General features: G+C 36.1%; 2 protein-coding genes across 2 annotated transcripts; one reads left to right on the top strand and one right to left on the bottom strand.

The window, feature by feature from the left end:
- Positions 1-3,216: 3,216 nt before the first annotated feature.
- Positions 3,217-4,810, bottom strand: LOC113331183 (peroxidase 7-like). The gene is made up of 3 exons (XM_026577927.1): positions 4,370-4,810; positions 3,924-4,269; positions 3,217-3,833 (listed from the first exon to the last, which is right to left on the bottom strand). Exons 1-3 carry the CDS (start codon positions 4,778-4,780, stop codon positions 3,418-3,420), a joined length of 1,173 nt encoding a protein of 390 aa, XP_026433712.1. The 5' UTR covers positions 4,781-4,810; the 3' UTR covers positions 3,217-3,417.
- An 18,406-nt stretch (positions 4,811-23,216) lies between these two features.
- On the top strand, positions 23,217-26,252 carry LOC113331280 (ATP-dependent DNA helicase PIF1-like). Its single transcript, XM_026578005.1, has 5 exons — positions 23,217-23,936; positions 24,024-24,625; positions 25,642-25,651; positions 25,915-25,971; positions 26,187-26,252. Exons 1-5 carry the CDS (start codon positions 23,217-23,219, stop codon positions 26,250-26,252), a joined length of 1,455 nt encoding a protein of 484 aa, XP_026433790.1.
- The last annotated feature ends 1,245 nt before the right edge of the window (positions 26,253-27,497 follow it).

Raw genomic sequence — 27,497 nt, 5'->3', positions numbered from 1 at the left:
AGAAACTATCTTCTTCTTTGAATGACCTATAAACCTTCATACGGTTTCTTAATGTTTAAAGTACGCAATACATCTTCAGGTACTTCATCATTCTGTAAAAACTGAAGTATATCTTCTTTAGTTTTTCCTTCTAAGTCTACAAGCTCAGGCATATCCAAATCTAGATTTATATGTTTTGCAACCTTCAAAAGTTGATTCTGCATGGTTTCAAGCTTGGTATCTCTTAACCCTAATTTTTCCTCCATGGACTTCTCAAGAGTTTCAGTAATGTTTTTTTCCAAAATCTCGGTATGAGATTTGATGAGAGCTTCGATTACTGCTAGAGTAACTGGTTGAGCAGTCATTTTTTTTTTGTGTACTTAAAAGGAATGAAAATGTGTTGCGGAAGCGAAGTAAAGGATCAAGTGATAGGATGAAAAACCTAAAACTAAGCGGGTGATACCAACTATTGTGGAACAAGGTAAAAGAAAGCAATACTAGATTGCTATAAGCAAGAAGAGAAGAGAATTCAAGCAAGAAGAGAAAGATAAGTTTTGTGTTTAATAATTTGATTGAGTAATAGATAGATCTTACAAGACTTAATCTAGCCTTTATATAGGCTTGAAGAATAACTAAACTAGGAAACAGAAAACTAAAAGGAAATCTAAAAGAATCCTAAAAATAAGAAAGACTGAAACTAGAAAACCATGGAAGCCAAACCTCTAAGCGGAATCTTCTGGAATTGTAGTATGCCCTGCATCATATAGTAATCCTACACGAGTACTGCTCCAAATGGTAATTTCTTCACTCTATTCTACATATTGGAGGCTAACTCACCCTTGCTAACATTCAGTCCAAAAATTATGTAGAATCTGAATCATGCATAAACTCCTTGCTACTGTAACTTGTTGGAGGGCTAACGTTTTCGTAAGCAGCAGGAAGACCCTTTATGTGAATTCCTTCTCCGACATCCGTTGGGATTTCGTCGAGGTTTGAGCTGTATGAAAGCTCCCTACACTAGAGAGGGACGTGAGCAGATAGAGTACAGTGGTTGCGTCCATAACTGGTGGAGATGATTGAGTTGTTAAGAGTCGTGCAGGGAGAGGATTCAAATGGTCTAGATTTAGGAAATTGGTAGTAGTGGATTGGGAAGCTACAGACGAAGGATAATGGTTGGATAAGCTGAGTTTGTGTCGTTGGTTGGGAAGATGTTGATGTATTGGTGTTGGTGTCGATCATAATGGTTGAATAATCTATTACGCATCTGCGAAAATGGTTGCATAACCTGTTATGCATCTACAAAAGTTGTTGCATAACTTGTTATGCAGTCCGGAAAATCGTTGCATAACACGCTATGCAGCTACTTTTTTGTTAATATTGAAACCAACAAAAAAAAAAGCCTGCATAACTTGTCATGCATATACAATAATATATGCATAACATGTTATGCAGTCGAGAAAATGGATGCATAAAGCATTATGCAACCATATTTTTGTAAGCACTGAATTAAAAAAGTTGATGTATAATCTTACATCCAAGGAAATGGATGCACAACATGTTATGCATGAACTAATAGATGCATGAACCAAAATACGGTTGCATAACGTTTTATGCATTTTTTGTTGTGTCTGCATAATATTTTATGTATCATTTTTGGTGGCTGCATAATGTTTATGTACCAATTTTTCGAAAATTTTGCTTAAAAGAACAATCGTCTCCGATTTTTTTCGCAAAAAACATAAATTTGGTATTGTTGTTTGTACTCGTTGTGTAGCTCTCTTAAAAATCCTTCCAACAATATAAAATTTGTAAACTTCCAAGGCGTTGTTTTTTAGATATGATATATCCAAGTTGGATTGCCAATTATACCCCTGAAAAATTAGGGTGCATAACCCGTTATGCAGTAATTGTTCAAAATTTCACATAATTATGGGTGTCACTGAAACTAAAAATAATCTTGAGCCTGAAAACGAGAATGTTATTTGTATTGGGCATGCGCCTAATTTTCCCTTTTCTCTAAATCACTATCAGTAGGGGTGTGCAACGGACGGACGGTTGCGGATTACGGGTCACCCGCGTCCAATCCGTCAAAGTTACGGATTTGAAAAATCCAACCGTGTCCGGTCCAATCACCAATTTTACATCCGCGGATTAGCGGGTGATACGGACCGGATGCGGATTAACGACGGATTTAGTCGGAGAAAAAAAAATATTTGTGATTGTCTTGTTCTTTAATATGGTTGTTCCATTCTTTGAATTATTTGTGATTACTAGTAGAGAGATCAAGTGTTGTTCATAGTCAGGAAAACGACGACAAATTCTAAGACTTAATCACCCAAGATAACTGTTTATCCACATCTTTTATTTGTAGATTAGCAAATGCTTTCAGTAGTCGGAGACAAATTAATGTCTTGGAACGAAATTCCACCGCTAGTCACAGTTTTTGTGAATTCCCTTTTTTGAGGCGGATAAGTTTTCGAACAATCTTTAAACCTCAGCATACATGGGCATAGATTTGTAGTTTTGTGTAATGGTGATATGTTTTTTTTCCATCACTTAAAATTTGTCTTTCCAAAATCGTGTGGTGCGGGTAAATCCGCGGATTGTAATGTCCAACCGCAGCCAAACTGTGTCCGGTCCATAATTCTTGCGGATTGACTTTCATCAGTAATTTTGCGGACGGATATGGATGAAATCCGTGGTTCCATTTTTTTTTGCACAGCCCTAACTATCAGCGGTGGATGAAACAATTAGTACAAAATATATTGTTTCTAATCATTAATGGGCTTCCACCGGACCCAATGATAGCCGAAAATTTAACTATCGGTGCTTAACAAAAGAAAACTCTTGAACTCTTATAGAATTAGAAAGTAGTCCTAGTCTCCTATTTCCCATTGTAGTTTATTTCTTATTTTTCTTTTTTTATTACTCCCTCTATTTTCTCTAAAAGATTTTTTTTTGTTTGCAAGGTACTAGGAATTCGTTTCAAATTGGGAACTGATTTATATTGCACAGCCGTTGTGCTGCCGCCGTACGATGTATCACATAAAATGTCTTCTCGATTGGTTAAACATAGATAATTGTTGTCCTATGTGCCGTTGGTTAATATGAACACCTATGTAATTATGTGATAATTAGTATCCAATTTTTGCCCCTAAAAAGACCTCCATAACACGAGTGAAGCTCAAGGAATTTATTCATCTTTCATATACCGTAATTTTGTTGCCAGTATCATTATCTGTATGTATAGAGAAGGAGGAATTAAAATTTCCTCTGGTTCACCACTCAAGGGGCAATATATATATATTTGTAAAATAGGGAGTTCAAAATTACAACAGAAAACAACAACTTACGTATACATGCATATATCTGTACTCATATGGATATATAGCATTAAAAAGAAACAATACTCATAAGATCCGTCGCTTAATAATTAATCTAGTAATTAGCAGAATTGATAGAACTGCACTTTATTCGAATCTCTCCTTCCTTCTTGCCGGTGAGAACTTGAGTGTTTCCAAGTTTTACCATGGACACAGAAAACTGTTGAAGGAAGAGCCATTCTGGTTGATTTGCCATTGCATCAACTAAACCAGAAGTTCTTGAGTCAGAGTTAAGTAATTGATCGGTTTTAAGTAATCCTTTATTCATCTGCAGGTTTGTGTAATACATCGAATCGAACGTCGTTGGGGTTTCTCCATCCAGTTCTACATATTCTGATGCACGTTTGCATTTTCTCTTCAAGAAATTCAAATATTTGACGTCGATAGTTGGATCAGCCTTGCCGGTTCCTTGATAGTTGTAGAGCCTGTCTTGGATCACACCACAGTTACACTTTCCAATGGTGTGTGCTCCTAATTAAAGATGAACACCCACTTAGTCATTTTAAGCAAGATCATTAAAACACTTGATGTTAGTTGATATCCAAGGAGAAATATACATACCTGAGAGGACAACCAAATCAATAAGATTCAATCCTATAGATTGGAAGAATTCAATCAAAGTTGTGACACTTTCGCGACCTTTGGGTACTGCATAATCAGCTTCCTTAGCAATCGAAACTAGTCCATCTTTTCTACCATATGGGACCTCCCAGAAAGGGACTCCAATCGCAACCGTAGCATCTCTAGCTGCAGCAGTGAGGATGTCAGCACAAGAAACAGTTTTGGGACATTTCTCCTCAACTTCTGCTTTGATTTCGTCTATTAGTTCGAATCCTCTCAATGTTTTGCTGGCGTCTGCGTCCTTTTCACTTCCAGGGTGACTCAGAAGGATTGAAGCATCACACCCCTAATGACAAAATTACTGGATGATCAATCACTAATATATATCCAAAAAAAATTACGTTATTAAATTAATAACCAACATCATTATAAAAAAAAATGCTTACCCTGATAGCGCAGTCATGGAAGTGCAACCTGAGGATACTAGCAGCAATAGTGGCATCCTTCTTGATCCATGCAGCTACCTTCTTGTGTATGATTTCTTCGAGACTGGGACATGATTTTTGGTAGTATACGTTCGATAGATAGCTTTGAAGAGATGGCTCTGAAAGCATAGATGTCCATGGTCGATGATCAATTCCAACGTTGATGAGACCTTCTTCATCTTCATCATCCTCATTTTCATCAGTTGGGTTTCCTGATTGAGGTTTGTTTTGTTTGTATTCTTGGCTGCTAGGAACTTGGTTATCATCATCCTTTACATCATTATAATTCGCTGGTTTGTAATCCGCAGATGCTAAGACCACTACTGCTGATATTACAAGTAATACAACTAAAAAAGAATACGATGATGACATGGTAGTTTGTAGTTGCAAAAAGTAAGTGAAATTAAGTGGTTTGTTGTTCATTTATTGCAATGATTTCTCTGTATATATAAACGAAATGGGCAATGGAAAATTGCTGGTGATAGCGAAGAAAATGGAATACGTGCAAGCCACAATATATGCACGTAGTCTTAGCAATAAGAAGATGACATGCAAGCACGTAGAGTTGACAAAGAAAACTACTCCCGGCATAAGAAGATGGTATGCACGACGTAGAGTTGACAAAAACAATAAAAAATGTACTGATATTGCCGATAGACGAATATTTCATAAAATGTACTGTATTAAAGAAGTCTATTATTGGGGCGTCACACTTCAATAGAGGGGTTTCATTTGGATTTTTAATGTCCAAAAAAGTAGTTATGGGATATCCTAACACATATACAAAATGTCTAGCTTACCCTTTAACTAAAATAAAACTTAAAAACCGTAGAAGTGATTTTACGTCCAGGTTAAGATTAATTCCAACCGTAAAATTTTATTTGCATGTAGTTTAACGTCCAGGTTTAGATTAGTTTCCAACCGTAGAAGCTCATTTTACGTCCAGGTTTCTTTTAATTTGTAGTTGCAGGAAATCCTACACTACACCCCTCACAAGACTTCATTAACATTCAACTAATTTTAGATTAACAATCTTAAATTTTATTGATGAATCTTTGAACAATCTTACAAGAAAAGATAAAGGAATCAAGAATAATCACTACTCTAGATTTTTCTCTCTCTCCTATTTACTTGTTTCTCAATCAGAGAAGATCTCTCTCTTTCCTTTACAACTGAGCGGCTGTTTATAGGGAATTACATAGTGGATGACAACTAATATGTCCTTTATTTCCGGATATGGCTTGCGACATTCTCGCGACCTTACAAATGTTAATCTCGAAAACTCTCTAATTTTTGCAGGACCGTCACATTTTTCTCATGATTTAGTTGACGTCGTTTATTATGTCATTTCTGAAATTGTTCTGCGACGCTGTTGTGTTGTGTTGCTGATAATTTCGCTAAGGCATTATTGCTGCGAGATTCTGATCCTACATCTTGCCTCTTCTCATATCTTCTCTGTGAAGTAGAGAACGATGTGAGAAATACCGTAGCTGTTCATCTCTTCATATTCTGCATTTATCACACGTATCCTTTCTTCCATCTATTTCTTGACACGTCTTTTGTAACCGCTGCTTTTTAACCGCTCACGTCTTTTCGTATTAATGGTATTTATCTCTTCGAGTAAATTTTTTTTTATATATATATTCTTCTTACTCTTCTTTCCATTTTCTTTTTACTTTCTCTTCTCTTTTTATTCTCTCATCTCTGCAACTCTATTGTTCTTCCATAAATTCTGCCATTGCAACTTTTTCTTCTTTCTTCTTCTTTTAATCTTTTTGATTTCTTCTTCATCTCCATACTGTTCCCTTTGTAGATCTTCACTGTTCGTAACTTTCTTCCAAATTAATCTTCCTGCTGGTGTTTTCCATGGATTCATCGAGGTTAGTTTTCTTTTTTCTTTCTTATGGGTTTTGCTGAAATTGATCTTGCTTACTGCTTTATTTGATGATGCTGCTTATGTGATTCCCATACTGTTTTTATTTCAGCAAAAACGCCTCTAACACCAAATTTACGTTTCAGAACCCTAATATTCCCAAATCGCAGCATTAGATTGTTGTAAACAAAAGAAAGTCTGCGAATCAGAAGGTAGTAAGAAACATTATTCTTTTCTAATAAAAATATTGTTGCCTCTGTTTCTTATCTGGATTGTGATTCGCTGGGTGATAAGGTTGCCAATAAACCTCTCAAGAAATCTCGCCACCTTAAAACCGTTGAAACCTCTGTTCCATTCCACTTACTTATCTCTTCCAAATCTCCCGTGACATCTTCGCAAGTTAAACCATTATCCCCAATTCGCGAAGAGGCTTCCTCATATGTCATTTCTTCAACTGACCTTTCAATGATTGAAACCCCCCTTATTAATCCTTCTGTGAATGAAACTTCTTCTCTTCCTATTGATAATGTTTCTCAACCTTCTATCATTGCCAGTTCTCTACCTGAACCTCTTCCTTTTTCGAAAGAAACCGTGGAAGGAATAGATATTGCTTTCAAAGTTTTGTCTGAGGTCCTGGATGATGGAAACAAGTCTCCCATTGATCCTGTCAAGTTTGGTATTTGCGAAATTCTGAGTAAGTATTTTGTCTCTGACAGAGCTGCTTCGCAAACAGCTTTGGAAAAAGAGTGTAATGCTCTTCGTCTCGAAAATCAAAAGCTCCAGAATGTTTTGCTGGATTGCGACAATCTTCGCAAAAAGAATGATGAACTGAGAGGTATGATATCCTTATCTGTGTCTTCAATTTTCCTTTCTAATGAATTTATCCTTTCCATATTTAATTATCCTTGAAATCCCTCTTTCGCATGTTAAGCCTTAAACCAGAAACGAATAATGGAGAGATATCAATTTGAATCTGCTGTTGAAGATGCCCGTGTTGATAAAGAGATTTTGATGGATCAATATAACCAATTAGATAACCTCTATTCATACTCTGTTGATCATATAAATAACCTTACTAATGAAAATACCCAATTAGTTCGGAGGCAAGATTTATTAAGTAATGAAATATCTCGCCTTTCTTATTCTTTAACTAAAGCTAATCTAGGGATGAAATATTTATCAGATGAGAATAAAACTCTATCTCAAGAGAATTGAATTTGTTTAAATAAGATGACGATATCTTCGCAACAACTTAGCATCCTTCAGAAAGTATGTGATGACCAAGAACAATCTCTTTGCTCTTTGAGAAATGAACTTAAAGAAGTAACAGAGTCATCTGTCGCTGAAAGAGGTACACTCATTCAAGGTAAAGGAGAATCAACTTAAAGAACAATATTCCAAATTAGAAGAATCTTATTCTTCTCTTGCGAAGAAAAATGCCTTTCTTATTTCTAAAGAGAAAAATCTTCAGTCTCGACTTAAAGGTTTAGTTGGAGATAAATTTGATGGTGCAATGGACCGTTGGGAGAATAGTTGTCTGACCTTGATCCAACACCTTATTTCGCAAAAGGAAGGTAGTCATAATAGTTTGACTGCCTTAACTATCTTTTCTTTGTCATATCTTTTTGAGTTCTTCATCTTACTGAAATTTTGTATTCCACTTTTCGCAGAGTCTGAGAAAAATCTTTATTCCTCCATTTCTGTTTTGGAGGCTAAATATGCCAAAATTCGCAAAGGAAAATGCACTACTCGTCTCTGTCCTCACTGGTTCTCGCGACCGAGAAGAAAGAAGACTTGATTATCTTGCTCACTTTAAGGATATTTAAGATAGGAATCATCAGAGAGCACTTCTTCGTCAAGTTCATCTCCAGGCCTTGTAAATGATATTTTATTGTCCAAATCTCTTCCTCCTACATCAATCGAACCTTTGGAAGTAGATGATGATGAAATTCCTCATCCTGCTGACAGTGATTATGATTATGAAAGTGGTGGAGAGAATAGTCTTCTGGAAGATGGAGAAGAGATCCCTTCTAAGGAAGCAACTGCTGGTGCTAATTAAGGTGGCAGCGAAAAAAAAATCTCTTCTAAAGAAGTAATTGCTGGCGATAATCAAGGTGGCAGCGAAAAAGAAGTCCCTTTCAAAGGAATTATTGTTGGTGAAGATCGGAATAAAAATGAAGAAGAGGTTGGCGATAATGAGAATATTGGAGAAGAGCGTCCATTATTTCCTTATACTGGAATTAATACTGAAGCATGAGCTTCTTATCTAGTTCTATCTTCTTGAATTGTTTCACCTTTATTACTTCTTGCGAATAATATTCTTCAACCAACTTTGGAATTAATTTTCTCTTTTAGTATTTTGCTGGCGAGAAAGATAATGCCTCTTGTTTACTGATTCCCATACTTGCCTCTCATTATCTTTCTTGCGAGAAATGATCTGTTATGAATACTTATAAATATTTTGTTTTGGCATGTGGTATTATTTTGCCTTCCTAATTAAAGGTATTATTATGCCACCTCTTGTCATTGCGACAAAATAACAGGACGTCCTTGCACTTTCATGCAAAAACCCATTGATCTTGCCTTAACTTTTTCTTTTGTATTATTGCCTCTTCAGGAATGTTGCGACAATATGATAGGCCTAAATTTTCTTGCGAAAATAAAGCCCCATTATATTGTCGTCTTGCGACAAAATCGCAGGACGACTTCGCACTTTCATGCGAAAACCCATTGATCTCGTCTTTTCTTTTTCTCTAGTATTATTGCCTCTTCAGGATTGTTGCACAAATATGACAAGCCTTAATACCCTTGCGAGTAAAAGCCTCATGAAATTTGCGTCTTAAGACACTTATCATCTCCCTAATGGAGGGTGCCGCCCTTATCTCCCCCTGGTTGCCCCTTCAAGGAGGCGTACTTCTACCATACAAGGTTAGCTCCTCCCATCCAGTCTTAACAACAACCAGTTGTTTTCGCAGCCTCTTATCCCTTTTACCTATAGGGTTTATGGTTACGAGACTTCACCCTAAGTGGGGTTTTCTTCAGGCCGGGTGCAATATAAGCCAATACTTGTCAAGAATGGCAAGGTACGCTCCAGACGCCCCTGGCACTCTTGACTCAACCGTGTACCTCGGCGCCTTGATCCGATTCTGCACTCCTTGGGAGAGTCCTTATTACCTTAGTCGCCCAACCTAAGTCATATGCTTAAGCTCAGAATCCAAGGTGCCTCTCCCGGATGGGCTTTATTGACCCCAAATCTCCATGACTCAGGTTCCGGTGGCGGTGTAGCCTTTTCCTGAGCCATGCAACATGTACTCCCTTATATGACGTACTTTAGGTCTTACATTTGCCTCTTGTTAAATTTTATTCGCAAACTAGGGTGTACGCCATAAAGGTTCGCCCCTTTCTTTTATGTCATTGATCTATGATTATCTCTGCGAAAGCTTCGGACATCATGATCTTGTTTTGATATGAATAATATCGCAACTATTCTTTCATAATCCATAACTTCTCAAAACTTCTTACGGATAATATTTTTTTAAGTACAATCTGTTCCATGGTCTGTCAAGTCTATGACCAACATCTCTACCTTCTGGATCCATTAATTTATAAGCTCATGTTCCAACTATCTCCTTAATGATGTAAGGTCCATCCCATTTTTTCGTTAACTTTCCACCATTTTCTTGCTGATATATTGGTGTCTCTCGCAGAACTAAATCTCCTGGATGGAATTCGCGTACTTTGACACGTTTATTATATTCTCGGGCTAATCTTCGCTGATAATTATCCATATGCTGTAAAGCTCTTTCTCTTTTTTCTTCTAATTCAACAAGTTTGCTTAAGATCAAACCCGCACTAAGATTTTTCTGCCAAGCTTCTCTCTTTGTTGTCGGAATAACAACTTCTGTTGGTAACACCGCTTCAACTCCGTATGTTAAACAAAAAGGCGACATTCCAATAGCTTCTCTTCTAGTTGTATTATACGCCCGTACTGCATTATGTACTTGTTCGCACCATGCTCTATGATGTCCTTCTACTTTATTCTTTAATATATCTGCAATTGTTTTGTTTGTTGCTTCTACCTGCCCATTAGTTTGTGGATACAAAGGAGTAGACTTTCCACATTTTATCTTAAATGCATTAAGTAACATTTCTATGTTCTGTCCTTCAAACTGTTTCCCATCAGATACGAACTGCGCAGGAATTCCGAATCTACAAATGATATTTTCGAATATGAATGTAAAGATATCTTTGTCGCGAATATGCTGTACTGCCTTCACTTCTGTCCATTTTGTGAAATAATCTGTTGCGACTATTAAGTATCTTCTTTGTCCAGATCCTGGTAAAAATGGCCCCACAATATCTAATCCCCACTTTTCAAAAGGCCACACACTGGTTGAAGATGACAAGGGTGTTCCAGGTGCATGTATTTTCTTTCCATGCCGCTGACAATCTAAGCAACGTATTGACATTTGTTTTGCATCTTCGTGCATGTATGGCCAGTAATAGCCTTGCATTTTTTCTCTATGTGCCAAAGATCTCCCCCCGCCATGATCGCCAGCATCCCCACTATGTAACATTTTTAGCACCTTTTCCCCTTCTTCTCGTGTCAAACATCTGAGTGATAGTCCATTAAAGGATTTTCGGTATAGCAGCCCATCTCTTAATTCATAATTTGTTGCGCGGCTTTTTAACTTGTGTGCTTCCAATCTATTTCTTGGTGTTTCTCCTTTCTCAAAATATGCATGAAGTTCTGTTCTCCAATCTGCGATATTGTTCGTTTGTTCTTCTTCTCCACCGTCTATTATCATCACGTCCATTTCTTCTTCTTCTTAATTGATTGATGGTGACAGAAGTGTCTGTATTTTTATGCATCTCGCAGTTGGATCTGTCATCATGCTTGAGATGAAAGCAAAAGCGTCTGCGAGTCTGTTATCCTTCCTTGAAATGTGCCTCCATTTTATTTTTGGGATTTTCGCTGACAATTCTTCAACGAGCTTCTTGTATTTCTTCAAGGATGGTTCATTTGTAGTGTACTCTCCCTTTATTTGGCGAATAACTAGCTGCGAATCACTAGTGATCCTGGCATTTTCTAGTTTCATTTCTATTGCGAACTTTAAGGCATGTATCACAGCTTCATATTCCGTTTCGTTATTAGTGGATGCGAATTCCAATCTGAATGAAAAAGCCATCTTCGCTCCTTCTGGCGAAATTAAAACAATTCCAACTCCATTGCCTTCTCCATTTGATGATCCATCTACCAATATCTCCCATCTATTTGGTTCTGTTAATAAGTCTTTTGGATCTCCGTGTTCTTCTTCTATATCCATCATTTCTTCTACCGCTTCATCTTCTTCTAAAGGAAATTCTGCCAAGAAATCTGCAACAACTTGTGATTTTGGTGAAGACAAAATTTCATATTTAATATCAAAGTGGCCTACTTGTGCATTCCATCTCTCCACTCTTCCTGATCTTTTTGAATTCTTCATCACTGATTCAATTGGTACTTTTGTTAATACCTTTATTTTGTGCGCTTGAAAATATATGCGGAGCTTAAATGATGCATAAAAATGCTAAGATTAGCTTCTCAATCTTTGAGTAATTCTTCTCGGCAGTATTAAAAGTTTTGCTAATGTAATAGATGGGTTTCTCCACTCCTGCGTCTATTCGCAATAACACGACACTTAATGCATGCGACGTCGTCGCAAGATAGATTAATAATCTTCTCCTGATTCTGCTTTTTAAAATAGATTATTCATAAGATGTTCTTTGATCCCTTGAAAAGATTTTTCGCATTCATCAGTCCATTTGAATTTCGCACCCTTCTTGAGTATATCGAAAAAATACTTGCATTTGTCTGATGATCGCGAAATGAATCTCCCTAGCGAAGCTAAAAGTCCATTCAACTTCTGTACATCTTTTATTGTTGCTGGTGTTGGCATGTCACGAACTGCTTGCACTTTTTCTGGATCAACCTGTATTCCTTCCTTTGATACAATGTAGCCTAAAATTTTTCCCGATGCAACTCCAATGGTACACTTCTCAGGATTCAGTTTAATGTCATACTGCCGCATTTGTTCAAAAATCTCCCTCAGGTCCTGTACATGGTCTTTGGCTTCTTTACTCTTTACTAACATGTCGTCCACGTATACTTCTAATGTTTTGTGTATCCATTTCGCGAACACCTTCTCTACCATTCTTTGGTATGTTGCTCCCGCATTTCGCAAACCAAATGGCATTTTCGTGTAACAATATAAACCTCTAGGGGCGAAAAACAGTATGCTCTTGATCTTCTTCAGCGAGAGGGATTGGTTATATCCTTTGTACCCATCTAAAGACGATACCCTATCATTTCCCGCTGCTGATTCCACCATTTGAGGAATATCTGGTAACGGAAAGCTATCTTTAGGGCAGGCTTTGTTTAAATCAGTGAAATCTATGCAAATCCTTATTCCTTTGTTTTTTTTGGAACAATGACCATGTTCGCTATCCACTCTGGGTATTTAGCTTCTCTTATAATTCCTGCATCAAGCATTTTCTGTAGTTCTTCTTCTATTTGGGAATGGTAGGCTGTTGCGATTTTTCTTATTCTTTGTTTAAATGGTCTCACATTCTTGTTAATCTCCAACTTGTGACATGCAATTGATGGATCTATTCCCGGTATCTCATCCATGCTCCCTGCGAAAATGTCTTTATATTCTCGCAAAAGGTTAACAGTTCTTTCTTCTTCTTCTTCATCCATCTTGGTTCCAATTCTCAATATTAGAGGTTCTTCTATAGTCCCAACGTTTACTTCTTTTGTTGGTTCTGCGGCAGTGTAACTGGACTTGGGTTCTCCCATTGGTGTTGGTTCTTTTATTGTTTTCACAGGTCCTTCTCCTTCTTCCGAAATTTCGCTGGGTATTCCCCTGCCTTCTTTTGCCCTTATCGTTACACTCTAAATTCTTCTTCTTTCTTTCTCCTTTGCCAACTTTCTGCGAAATTGTTTCTTTTTTTGCTCGTCCTTCATAATGCTTTACTTCAATTTGATGACATAATTTCGCATCATCGACATCTTCTCTGATTTCACCTATTCCATTTGGTGTGGGGAATTTAATACATTGATGCAACGTTGATACTACAACTTTTATCGCATGTATCCATGGTCTTCCTAGCAACATATTATATGGAGATTCCATATCCACCACGCATAGTGTCACGTGTGTTTCGATCTCTCCTAGTGGAATTCGTACCACTATTTCTCCTTTAGGTTTTGTTGTGGATATTCCAAAGCCATGAACAAGATATGTTGAACTGGACATTTCTTCATCTTTAAATCCCATTCCCCTGAATGCATGATAAAATATTATATCCGCTGAACTTCCTGTATCGACTAAAGTTCTGTTCAATGTCCATTCTTCCGTGGATTTTGTTGTTGTCCCCTTCTCTTTTCGCGTAATAAGCACTGTAATAACCAATGGAGATGTGTGGTTCAAATTTTCTTTTGGTATTTCAGCCGCCATGAATGTGATTTTTTGCTTTTCCCAATCTTTCAAGGGTGATGTCTTTTCTACCGCCATAACCTTCCTTCCTTCAAAATCTCGTTTATGTATCATTCCTTTGATGTTTTCATGGAATCCATTAACCATTGTTTTTGTTATCATATTACACTCCAATATTTTGTCATCTTCATTGACTCTAATCATTTTTCTTTTAACTGGCTCACTGATTTTTTTAATCACTTTCTTGATTTGAACAATCTCAACAACAATCTTCAATTTTCAATCTTCAGCCTCCCTGTTTCTAGCGCCATTATGTAGTTGCAGGAAATCCTACACTACACCCCTCACAAGACTTCATTAACATTAAACTCATTGTAGATTAACAATCTTAAATTTTATTGATGAATCTTTGAACAATCTTATAAGAAAACATAAAGGAATCAAGAATAATCACTACTCTAGATTTTCTCTCTCATATTTACTTGTTTCTCAATCAGAAAAGATCTCTTCCTTTCCTTTACAACTGAGCGACTATTTATAGGGAATTACATAGTGGATGACAGCTAATATGTCCTTTTTTTTCGGATATGGCTTGCGACATTCTCGCGACCTTACAAATGTTAATCTCGCAAACTCTCTAATTTTTGCAGGACCGTCACATTTTTCTCATGATTTAGTTGACGTCGTTTATTATGTCATTTCTGAAATTGTTCTGCGACGCTGTTGTGTTGTGTTGCTGATAATTTCGCTAAGGCATTATTGCTGTGAGATTCTGATCCTACATAATTCCAACCGTAAAATCCGATTTTACGTCCAGTTTTCTTTTAATTCCAACCATAGAAGTGATTTTACGTCTAGGTTTAGTTGAATTCCAATCGTAATTTTCAATTTTACGTCTAGGTTTAGTTTACTAAATTTTCCTTTCGTCAACCTAGCCGTAAATTTCAATTTTACGTCCAGGTTCCTTTTAATTCCAACCATAGAAACTGATTTTACGTCCAGGTTTTGATTGATTCCAACCGTAGAAATTGGTTTTACGTCCAGGTTTGGATTGATTCCAACCGTAAAAATTAATTATTATCTAATTAAATTAAATAAAATTAAAATTAACTAAAGGGTTATTCGGTCATTATAAAATTATTTGAGATAAGGGATTTTTGATATTACTTCTAGGTGACCCGTTTTTGTCCTATTAGGTAACGACCCTCTAAAGAAATGTGACGCCCCAATAATAACCTTCGTATTAAATGTGCTGATTGTCTTGCTATGTGGCCACCTTATGCACTAGTGACTTTTTCTTTCTTGATAAAATGCACTAGTGACTCGATCTGGGTATATTAATGTGAGATGTATAAAAGCTTTTATTTTTTAATTTATATATATATATATATATATGAAATTTTAGGAAAAAGGCAATGCTTCGTAATTTCATTATTATGAAATTTTGATTACATCATGATCAATTACATCAGAAAACAGAAAATAACAATTAGTAAATTTCGAAACTTAAGGAAATTGTACTGAAATTTTACATTCTGCTGAAGAAATTAACATCCTGATAATGGTTTCAAACCATTTTATATAATGCTCTTTACGCTTTTCTGTCGAGCGTTATTATATGTTGTATGAAAAAAAACAGTTGAATGTTCGAGTAAATATAAACTAAAAGTAATAATTGGTTGAAAAAACTGATATGCAAATGACTTTATGTTGATTGCTTTTGGGACCAAGTCCGAGAGAAGATCTTCTTCGAAATTGCTCTCATTCTGCTAATCCCCTGTCTCTCTCGGCTGGAGACACCAAACCCTAATGGCTGTTTCCTTTTTGGCAATCGAAAAGTTTCGGCGCAAGGGCTGGGGCTAGCCTTTCGGCGTGTCCGAATCCAAAAAATGTCGGCGCAGGGGTTGGGGTGAGCCCGTTCGAAGGCCTGGATGATAAGTAGGTAGATATATTACACAGCTGCGCAACTCTTGCAACGCATTCAGAATCTCCCGGCACCGGTAAGCTTTCATCAGCTAGGGTTCCCCTAAATTCATCAGGTACGGTTCTTTCTTCTATCTACGTAGAATTGTACATATTGAAGTTATTATTTGGATTTTAATTTTATCGCTACATCTAACTTGACAAAATCGTAGGCCTGACAGACATGGAAATTGAAAAGAAATCTGGAAATCTAGTTTTTGACGAGGTTCTTCAGGAGCAGCGAATTGCAGGCGTGGGTACTATTAATTTGAATCCACGGATTATTACAGATGCTGCGACTGTCAAAGCAGAGGAAGAGGAGGGGGACCTGAAACTCACCGAGGAGAAGAAAAGTAAGCAGCCGGTGAATGCATCAACTTTTAAGTTGTTCTACTATCCATGCTCATTGAGGGATAGTAACTTGCGTATAGCTAAATACCGTAGACTACTACATTTGCGTCGAAGAAGATACCGTGCACAACACAATTTGGGTACTAAGTCTGATCCAGGAACGTGGACTGACTCTGATTAAGAATGAAATTGGGTTGGTTTTATTGGGTTAGTATAAGAGAGTCATTTGGTGATTTCTCTAATTATTATGCAAGCAAGGGTATTAAGACTTGGAACTTTTTTTATTTCTTTGTTTTTGGTTTGTTATATAACTAGCTAAGTGTGTAAATTCTCTTCAAATCCAATGAGGAGTTCGAACTTTTCTTTACTGGAATCTGGCTTCCTTGAGGTTGTGCGGTCTGTTCATGGATTTAGTTGCGTAAAAAATATCTTGTTTCATAATTATTGTTTGTTCAGGGTACCTGTTTTGAGGCATATTGATTTTTTCTGAGGCATACTAAATGATGATACTATCAGAATATGCTTATAAGGGGTGTCCTAGCCGTGATGAAGTTACTAGGTTATCCTTCAACTAAATTAAAAACCTAAACTAAAACTAATCAAAATCAGTGCCAGATCTTTCTTCTTCTCATCTCTTGTAGCCGAATTCTTCCCTGCATAAACGTTAAAATTTCTTTTTGTCGCCGATTAACCATTCAATCAAGCAAGTTCTCAACAAAATGAAGAACAAATCCAATTGAGCGAAGTTTACTCTCCAATGTATATTAGAAGGTATTTCCTACAAACCCATCTTGTTTTTCATTGTTTTTACTTTGTTTGATCGATAAATTAGAATTTCTTAGATGAAATTAGTGTTCTTAGAAGGGGGTTCGGCTGCGAAATTAAAGCCGAACCTAGCTTTGTTCGTTTTTTGTTTTTCAGAAGATCAGTTCGGCTAATATGGGAATGTCAATTTTGAGCCGAACATAAGCTAAACTTTATGTTCGGCTGATTCGACTTTGCTAGGTTTTTAGCAGAACCTTTGACTAACTTATTGAATTCATTGAAGCTCGGCTGATTCAACTGCGCTATATGTTCAGCCGAACTTTCTGATAACTTAAGTTTATTTTGGAAGTTGCACTACCAGGTTCACTGAATATACGTTACCCGAACATATCTCTGTTAGTCACCATTTGCGTTAAACTATAAGGTTCGGCTGATATATATTATAGTACGAATAAGCCAAACCACCTATATGATTACAAAATCCTAAGGTTCGGCTGTAAACTTGGATTCAAATCGTTCTTCGCGCGCAAATTCTACTACCAAAATAACAGTCGAACATAATGTTGAACTCCGAAAAAGTTTGTAAAAATTCAATTTTTTTGAAAAATAAAAGCTAAAAAAAGGAGATACTCCTTCATCATTTGGAATCGCCCATTTTGAATCACAATAATCTCAAAAACCTAGTTTTTTTTCTCTTCTTCTTCCTTTAAAAAAATCTGATTTCTCTAGTAATATAACATTAGCAACTTAACTTGATCAATGAATTAACATTACGAATTAATTATTTTCATTCAATCTAATCATATTCATTACCACTAATTTGAGGAAGTGTATTTATGCCATTATAAAAAAAGAGTGGATAAGGGGTGATGAGTTTTTTTATCTAGTGACTCTATTTTAACACCAATAGGTATGCTTCAAAACATTTGAGTATACCTCAAAAAACAGGTTTCGTGTTGAGGGGAAAGAAAAATCTTATAAGGTAAAGCTAAAAGATTTAGGGGGAATTTTATGAAGAGGATGACTAGGCTCTTCTTGTGGATTCCGCTTAACCAATGATTTTGTAATTGTAAGTACAAAAAGAAGTGATGAGTAAGAGAGACGTTTTGACCAAAGGGTTTTGTATGAACTGCTCTGGATAGTTCAGTCCCATACGGGTGATGCAGGATGCTACGATGTGGCATATCAGTTTTTAGTCATCCATTCAGCGGTGGACCGGTCGGGTGGTACATCAGTCGACAATCCTTACGGACGTGTCACCACCTACGGTCCATCCATCCGCTCATCACCCACCTTTTTTCTTTCAATAATAACGGTCCACCCCTCACCAACCTATTTTCTTTTTATAATTAAAATTTTCCTTTTTATTTGGATTTTCTTTCAACAATTAAAATTATACTTCAATCTATTTTCCGTCATATTTTTTTTAATTGTTTATTCATTTTCGTTATATAAGGTTGTCATAACATAATATTTATTTCCATCCCTCGGTCTTAATGATGCGCACCTACATATAGTTAATTAATTTGATTAATTTAATTGTCTAATTTTCGGGATTTTTTCTGTTGAGTACCTTGTATCGGTTTAATTAGGATTTCCAATTGTGAGGTCGGTTATACCATCAATAGTATAAGGAAAGGTGGTGTGTATATATCTTGCTCAAGAGCGGTTAAGATCAACCGGAATTACAGACGGTCGAGATCATGGCCGACCCCCTAAACTAACCTTGGTTCTAGCGGACAATGGCAGGCTTTTGATTTATGGATCGGCCTATATGCAGTTTGCCCAGTCAATCATACGCGCCTCAAATAATTAGGTGCAAAGTAGTTTAGAAAAAAGAAAATTACGTGCAAAGTAGCTTAGAAAAAAGAAATTTTGTGCCGGCCCACTAAACCCGACACTCTTCATGGCCGAACCTTATAACCCGTCTATACTCGAGTCTTCTTAAACAGTTTCCTAATCTAAGACTGTTTCCTAACAGTTAACCTTTTTGCGATTATCAAATACAACTGAGTTCCATTGAAGTTGTAATTGTTTCCTAATAAACAGAATCCTATAACCTTTTCACGATTGATAAAAAACATTGGGTTTCATTGAAGTTGAGATAACAAAACAGGTTTACATCAGTTTTCTCCACTCCCGCTAATATGAGGTACATACATTAGGTTTTACAAAATATTCTAGACATGTATGTTATTGGTATTCTAATCTCTCTTGATTACAGGCCACCACGCACTCAATCTGGAAATATTGGTAGAAAGCTACCACAATCTCTTCTTCAACCTGCATGTCAAATATCAAAACCAAGTTATTATCATATAAGTGAATACGCATACATACTGGAGTTGAATATTCTAAATTTTATATCAGTCTTTGTATTAGAATGGTTTTCATCGAAAGAATTCTTGGCCGATAATTGAGGATTCAATCAGCGAGCACTTGATCAACGATGATCAACAGAACAAGGGTGAAGAACAAAACCAATTTGTAGTTCAAAGAAGCAAAGTAGTATTTTATCTTACAAATAATTTCTATTTATCTTTAATTGTACAATCATAATTTATGAAACCCTTAACCATAAATTTACAGGAAAGGCTTCGATTAACTCAACAAGAGAGGCGCCGAAAAAAATCATCCGGAGAGCCAAACACCGAGCCATTTAGAGTAAGAATACTTCATTAATCTAGAGCATAAGTTTATGAAACCTTTTCCACAAAAAATTATTAAATCGATTATATTTACTTTATTAATCTACGACAGAAGTTTTATGAAACCTGTTCCACAAACAATTTACTAACGCAATCATATTTGAATAAATAGGAAAGACTAAGATTAAGCCAACAAAAGAGACGTAAAAGGGAATCAAATGGACAGCCAAAAAGAGAGCCATCTAGAGTAACATTCGTTAAAGAACTGAAAACAAATACAATTCATAATATTTTTTTTATATATGCTCAATCTAACTGATATATGACCGGCGCGATCCATTGCACAAAAAGCACGTTATCAAAAGCAGAGAGAAAAAGATGAATTAAACATGAATCAAAGACAACGTGACATGACTCAGTCTGATGAAATTGAAACACAAAAAAGAACGTAAGATCAGGAATCGAAACAAAAAGGCCAAGAAAAGGCAACACAAACATAGGCAAGTTAATATCTACAATGACAATTACAGTATGCTTTATAATATTTAATACTGACTTTTTAAAGAATTTTTATGGGCCATTGTAGAAAACTCGGTGTAAACGACCAAGAACATCAACACAATTGGAAACATTGGACAAGGTAACTACGAATACAAATGTCGATGTTATCTACCCTGAAGAGGTAATATTAAGAATATTTTAATAAAAGTTTAAACCCTGAACATCTTTTAGATTTGGATTTAATATATGATATATTAATGTATATGTTGTCATTGCAGAACAATGCTTTACGATTGGAAAGAAATCATCGTGTGAATGCTACAGTAAATATGCACATCAAACCAACAAACTCCGAAAATTCCATCGCAGCTGATATTGAAATGTAATATTGTAAAATTGAAACTCTACATTTAGTTATATTTTGCATTAGTGGTTTACTGATTTTTATTCTTACGTTTAAATAGGTCTATTCCAGCAGCATACTCATCAGATGATTACACTGATTATTACGACTCTTCAGATGAAAAAAATGACAATGATATGCAAATGGTAACTGCATCAGCGACAAATAAACGTAGAAATAAACGAATAATTAATTCTGATGGAAGAAATTACCTGGGAAAAATGGATATTCAGTGTCAAGATTGCAAAGCATTGCATCGGATCGATGAGAAGTCAAGTGATTCATCCTTCAAGACACCTAGATTCGTCACATTTTGTCACAAAGGAAAAGTTCGTTTGCCTCCATTGCGTGAGCCCCTGACACCTTTAAGGGAATTATATGAAGGTATTGACGATGACTCCAAACACTTTCAGGAATATATTAGAAACTATAACGTTGCAAATGCCTATACCAGTCTCGGATGCAAATATGATACAAGATCCCCAAAAGGTAAAGGTCCCTGGTGCTTTTCTATAATGGTGAATTGCGACATACGAGTGGATCTCTGATGCCAAAGGAAGGAGTTGCTCCCGTGTTCAACCAGCTTTACATATATGATCCATCTCATGCATTATCTATAAGGGAAACCAGGAATCCGAAATTAAAAAAAGACTTTCTTAAGATAATTCAGGATACTTTGTTGCAGCATAATATTTTATACCCAAAGTATCTTCATGCATATGAGATATTAAGAAAAAATGATTCACCTCATAAAACTGTGCAAGTTTCTTTGCACTACAAAGAGACAACTGACGAAAGACGTTATAATCTACCGACTGCAGAAGAAGTGTCTGTAATCATACCGGAAAAGGAAAGCTCAAAAACGGGTCCACGTGATATTCTGTTACACCTAAGAGCAGAACATGTCTACACAAGAATAGATGAGTGTCACCCTGCATATCTACCTCTTCATTATGTTCTATTATTTCCTTATGGTGAGCTAGGTTGGAGCATAGATCTCAATCAGCGGGATGTCGATACAAAAGAGTATACAGATGTATCTTTGAGTCAAATGCAGTACTTCAGTTATCGCATTTTTCAACAGAAATCAGAGTACTCAACAATCCTAAGAGCAGGAAAACTTTTCCAAGAATTTTTAGTGGATTCGTGGGCTTCTACTGAGCAAAGTCGTTTAGATTTTTTGAGATTTAACCAAAGGAAACTACGTGCAGATCAGTATGCTGAAATAAAAGAAATAAAAAATGCTGGATTAAAGCCTAACGAAGGAGGTAAACCATGCATTCTACCATCTTCATTCATTGGGGGTCCAAGACACATGTTTGAAATCTATCAAGATTCGATGACAATAACACGTTTTAACCATCATCCAGATATTTTTCTAACAATGACTGCAAATCCGAACTGGCCAGAAATCAAAGATGAGTTTTCTAAACGCCAATATGCATCTGATCGTCCTGATTTAGTTTCACGTGTTTTTGAATTAAAAAGAAAGGCATTGATGGAAGAGATAATCAAAAAGAAAGTTTTCGGAGAAGTTGTAGGCCATGTACACACAATCGAATTCCAGAAACGAGGTCTGCCGCACATGCATGCATTAATATTCTTACAAAAATCAGAAAAAATACGTACAATGGAGTAAGTCGATAAATTTGTTTCAGCAGAGTTTCTCGATGAGGAAACAGATCCAGTTCTCTTCGACACGGTAAGAAAGTGTATGGTACATGGACCATGTGGTGATAGAAATCCAGAATCTCCCTGCATGAGAAAAGGAAAATGTATTAGGGGATATCCCAAACAATACAATGACACTACAGGTTTAGATGGTGGAGGGTATCCAGTTTATCACAGAAGGGATGATGGAAGAGAAGTTATTTTGCGCAATAAACGCAAAGCATACAATACTGACATTGTTCCCTATAATCCACACCTAACAAGAATGTTTAACTGTCATATAAATGTAGAAGTGTGTGCAGGTGTAAGAGCTGTCAAATATATACACAAATATATCTATAAGGACATGATAGAACAACATTGATCGTGGGTGCAAAGGATGAGGTTCAAGAGTATATTGATGTCAGGTACATTGGGCCGCCAGAAGCAGCATGGCGTTTATTTGGTTATTCCATGCATCAAGAAGTACCAAGTGTGCAAAGGCTGGCAATACGTTTGCCGGGACAACAAAGAGTTGTTTATGAGTCGGAGAAATCGATGGAAGCAGTGTCAGAAAAAGCGGATAACTTTAGAACAACTTTGATGGGTCGTTTTGAGTATTATGCTGAAAATCCAAATGCTCCTAAACATACATACCAAGATTTTCCACAACACTTCGTTTGGCTTAAAAAGGAAAAAAAGATGGAAAATCAGGCAACAAGGCTTTGCGATTGCTAGAATCCATTTTGTTATCCCTAACGCAGGAGAATTGTACTACCTTCGATTATTGCTGACTGTTGTAGCAGGTGCAGATTCATTTCGGAGTTTGAGAACTGTTGACAACGAAGAACATCCTACATTTAAAAAAGCATGCATAGCACTTGGGATACTAGAAAATGATAAAGAATATTTAGAGTGCCTTACAGAAGCCGCAGTGATCCAAACAGGTAGTCAGATGAGAAAGCTTTTCAAGATTATTTTGTCGGAATGTAACCCAGCTGAACCATAAGTTCTATGGGCGAAATTCGGAATGAATGTATGTGATTATCTACCTCATGCAATGAAAAGATTGTTCAACATTCAAAATCCAACAACCGAACAAACTTTGGATTATGGATTGTACCTGGTGGATAAATTACTGCGTGAATCCGGGAAGAAGCTGGAAGATTATAAACCAATGCCTACACCAAAAGAAAACTGGGGTAAGATTTTCGGCAACAGATTAATATTCGAACATAAACAACTTCAATTTGCAATTCATGAACCTACAGTTCAACACAATATCGAAATACTAAATGCTAAACAAAAGGCGGCGTATCATGCAATAACAAAGTCTGTGAATGACAGAGATGGTAAGCTATTTTTCCTGAATGGTTGTGAAGGAACAGGAAAGACATTCCTATATAATACAATAGCAACAAGCTGTCGATTAAATGGATATATAGTAGTAACTGTTGCCTCATCAGGCATTGCGTCACTACTATTGGCAGGTGGGCGAACTGCACATTCAACGTTTAAAATTCCACCGGAGATAAATGAAATCAACGTGTGTTCTATTTCAAAACAAAAGGAAGAAGCTAAATTTTTTAAGAAAGTAAAGTTGATTATATGGGACGAAGTGCCGATGCAACATAAATTTTGTATGGAAGCAGTTGATAGGACACTCAAAGATGTATTTGAGAACAATTTAGCCTTTGGAGGTATAACAGTTTTTATGGGAGGAGATTTCCGGCAAACTTTACCAATTGTACCAAATGGAGGACGTGAAGAAGTTCTTGGAGCATGTGTACAAAAATCATCGCTATGGGACAATATGACGGTGCTGACGCTTGACCAGAATAAGCGCCTTGATCAATGTCAGCCGGAAAACATAGATTTCGCTAAGTTCTTGCTCGAGGTAATAATTTTTAAAAGTCCAATTAAATATTCATACAAACTGTACAGCCAGAAAAGATATTTATATTCGGTTAAACAAATTTTTCAGGTTGGGACAAAGCAAGAAGAAAAAGTGGTACTGCCATCATCGGTGAATAGATGCGGAAACATAAAAGAGCTGATATCCAAATTGTATCCATGTTTGGGAACATCTCAACAAGTATCGCCCGAACAACTAACTGAGAGAATCATTCTCTCAGTTAGAAATGATGATCTTTACAAGATTAACATGGAAGCACTGAATATTTTGAAGGGGAAGACATTCACATACTTAGCTGCTGATAAATTAAATCCAGATGAAAGCGGAAGAATTCCAGATTATTCTAATGAAAATCTTCAAAATCTATACCGACCAGGGATGCCTCCATTCAAGTTAGATCTAAAAGTTGGTTGTCCAGTTATTTTGATGAGAAATCTCGCCCCTTCAGAGGGACTTTGCAACGGTACCAGGCTACTGGTTGCCAAATGCCGTAAACATGTGATCCAGGGAATAATTTTAACCGGAGACAAAGCAGGTGAAAAGGTGTTGCTACCAAGAATTTCATTTAAACCATCGGCGTCAGAATTAAACGTAAACATGACAAGGCGTCAGTTTCCAGTACGAGTGGCTTATGCGATGACAATCAATAAATCTCAAGGACAATCTGTAAAGTATGTGGGAATTGATTTACAGACCCCCGTAGTTAGCCATTGACAATTATATGTTGCTTTATCAAGGTGCACAACTGCAAATAAAATAACAGTACTACTGGAAGATGGAACAGATAATCTCGAAACAACTAACATCGTCTATCCTGAAGTTCTATTGTAAATTACTCATGTTTATTTGATTTATATTTACAGTTCATTCACAGACAAACTTGCATTTTCAAAGCTATACCATTTCCAGTATCCTCTATTGTTCCCAGATGATCTTAAAAATAATTAATTTGTTCTTTGTCTTATAAAGACAAACTTGCATTTTCAAAGCTATACCATTTCCAGTATCTCTATGTTCCTGGATGATCTTAAAAATAATTAATTTGTTCTTTGTCTTATAAAGTCCCTCTTGGTTAACTAATGGTCAACTCCTTAAATTCTTTAACCTATAATTTATTTAAAAAGGTCCAAACTGGATCCAGAATCAACTTTATGAACATGCAAGTTAAATTAAATATTTATTGCTCGGAAGGTCCCTCTTGGTTAACTAGCTGATTTAGTTTACTAACCTTGGGGATCAACAATAATACTCCCAATGCACTTTGCTTATTTGCAGCTCCCAAAAGATTCATATTCAGTTGCAGGATGTGCTCTGGAACGCCAAGCTCTCCTTTGGGGCTTCTTCCGTTACGAACTTCTGCAATATTTAACTAAACAATGAGCAGATTTGATTAAAAAGTTAATACAACTAATAAAAAGGTACCAAACCAAAAAAAATAACCTACTTCCGGTGGATTTGAGTTAGGCTGGCACTATAGGTCCATTGTACCATTACTAATTTCTCTTGGTCATACAAGTTATGAATTTTAGGTTGTTTTTGTGTTCTTAGAACTCACAGGATGCCTACAAAATCTCATTCTGATGCTTATTACCCGGCCTTGGAAGTAATTTATATCTTGATGCCCTAATTTTAAAGGTATGTGCTATGAAACATGTTGTTGGATCTATTTGTATTTTATAATGTACAGTGGTGAGCAGGTAAGAACTTTTTAAAGTCATACATAAGGAAATTCAAAACTGATAACAACTAAACAAATTATGATCATGAGTTAGATATGAAATCAGATGATAGAATTATAGTAGGATATTACCTAAGGACATACGAGATCTGATGTGATATATCCAAATTCACATGGAAGAATGCCAACTTTTTACTAACTTTAGGATTCTGTCCAGCTGGTGCAACTGTGGTAGAATTTATATTGTGCCACAATTCATGATGAAACTTTCTTTTATTGCAGATGAATACACAAGAAGATCTATCAAACCCAGGATATGAAGCTGCATGTGGTGATCAGGTGCAAATTCTTTTCAGTAACACATGGGAAAATAGAAAACTAACAACAACTTAACATGATTCTATTCCTTAGCTAAATTCTAACATTATTCCAACTTTACTGTTTATTTCAACATTGTATTGCCTTACTTAAAGTTGCTGCAAATGTCCTAAACTCTTTACTGTCATATACTTATCAGCTATGTTCTAAACTCTTTACTGTCATATACTTATCAGCTATGTTCTAAACTCTTTACTGTCATATTCTCTTTGGAAAGCGGTGGTGGTGATAAACTTTTGTAGATATGAAAATTTAGGATCAATTACAACAAACCCATAGTTTTTAAAATTGATAAACTTAACATCCAACTCCACCATTGATGGTATTTTCAATTGAGTTGTAATAAAAGGGTTCGTTGAGACTTGTGAAAGCAAAAAAAATTAGACTTAAAAATTAAAGAAAACTTACCTCAAAATTTGATTTCAAGATATGAGAAAATAACCAAGATACTAATTCCACTATTACACATGAATGAATGATGGTAAATAACCCAAAACTCTAATTATCTTTAAGTCCCTTATTTCTTAACTCACAAATAATCAGGCAAATTCTCAAAAATTATGTAGTTGCAGGAAATCCTACGCTACACCCCTCATATGATTTCATTAATACTCAACTCATTTTTAGATCTACAATCTTAATTTTATTGATGAATCTTTGAATATTCTTACAAGAAAAGATAAAGGAATCAAGAATAACCTCTGCTCTAGACTTTCTCTCTCCTATTTACTTGTTTCTTACTAAAAAAAAACTCTCCCCTTCCTCACAGTTGAACGACTATTTATAAGGAAATACATAGTGGATGACAGCTAATCTGTCCTTTATTTTCGGATATGGCTTGCGACATTCTCGCAACCTTACAAATGTTAATCTCGCAAACTCTTTAATTTTCGCAGGATTATCACATCTTTCTCATGATTTTAGCTGACGTCGTTTATTATATCGTTTCTGAAATTGTTCTGCGATGCTGTTGTGTTGTGTTCTTGATAATTTCGCTGAAATATTATTGCTGCGAGATTCTGATCCTACATCTTGCCTCTTCTCATATCTTCTCTGCAAAGTAGAGAATGATGTGAGAAATGTCGCAGCTGTTCATTTCTTCATATTCTGCATTTATCACACGTATTCTTTCTTCCATCTGTTTCTTGATACGTCTTTTGTAACCGATGTTTTTTAACCGCTTATATCTTTCCATATTAATCGTGTTTATCTTCTCGAGGAAAAATTCCCTCTATATGTACTCTTTCTCACTCTCTTTTTCTTTCTTTTTATTTTCTCTGCAACTTCATCGTTCTTCTGCAAATTCCGTTATTGGAACTTTTCTTCTTTCTTCTTCAATCTTTTCTTCTTTCTTCTTTATCTTCATACTATTTCTTCTGCAGATCTTCATCATTCGTAATTTTCTTCGAAATAATCTTCCTGCTAGTGCTTTCCATGGATTCATCAATGTTAGTTTTCTTTTTTTCTTCTTTATGGGTTTTGCTGAA

The sequence above is a fragment of the Papaver somniferum genome, unplaced genomic scaffold (genome assembly GCF_003573695.1).
Source record: "Papaver somniferum cultivar HN1 unplaced genomic scaffold, ASM357369v1 unplaced-scaffold_125, whole genome shotgun sequence".
NCBI lineage: Eukaryota > Viridiplantae > Streptophyta > Magnoliopsida > Ranunculales > Papaveraceae > Papaver > Papaver somniferum.
Note: the sequence above shows the minus strand (reverse complement) of the source record. Positions and strands in the feature narration are given on the sequence as shown.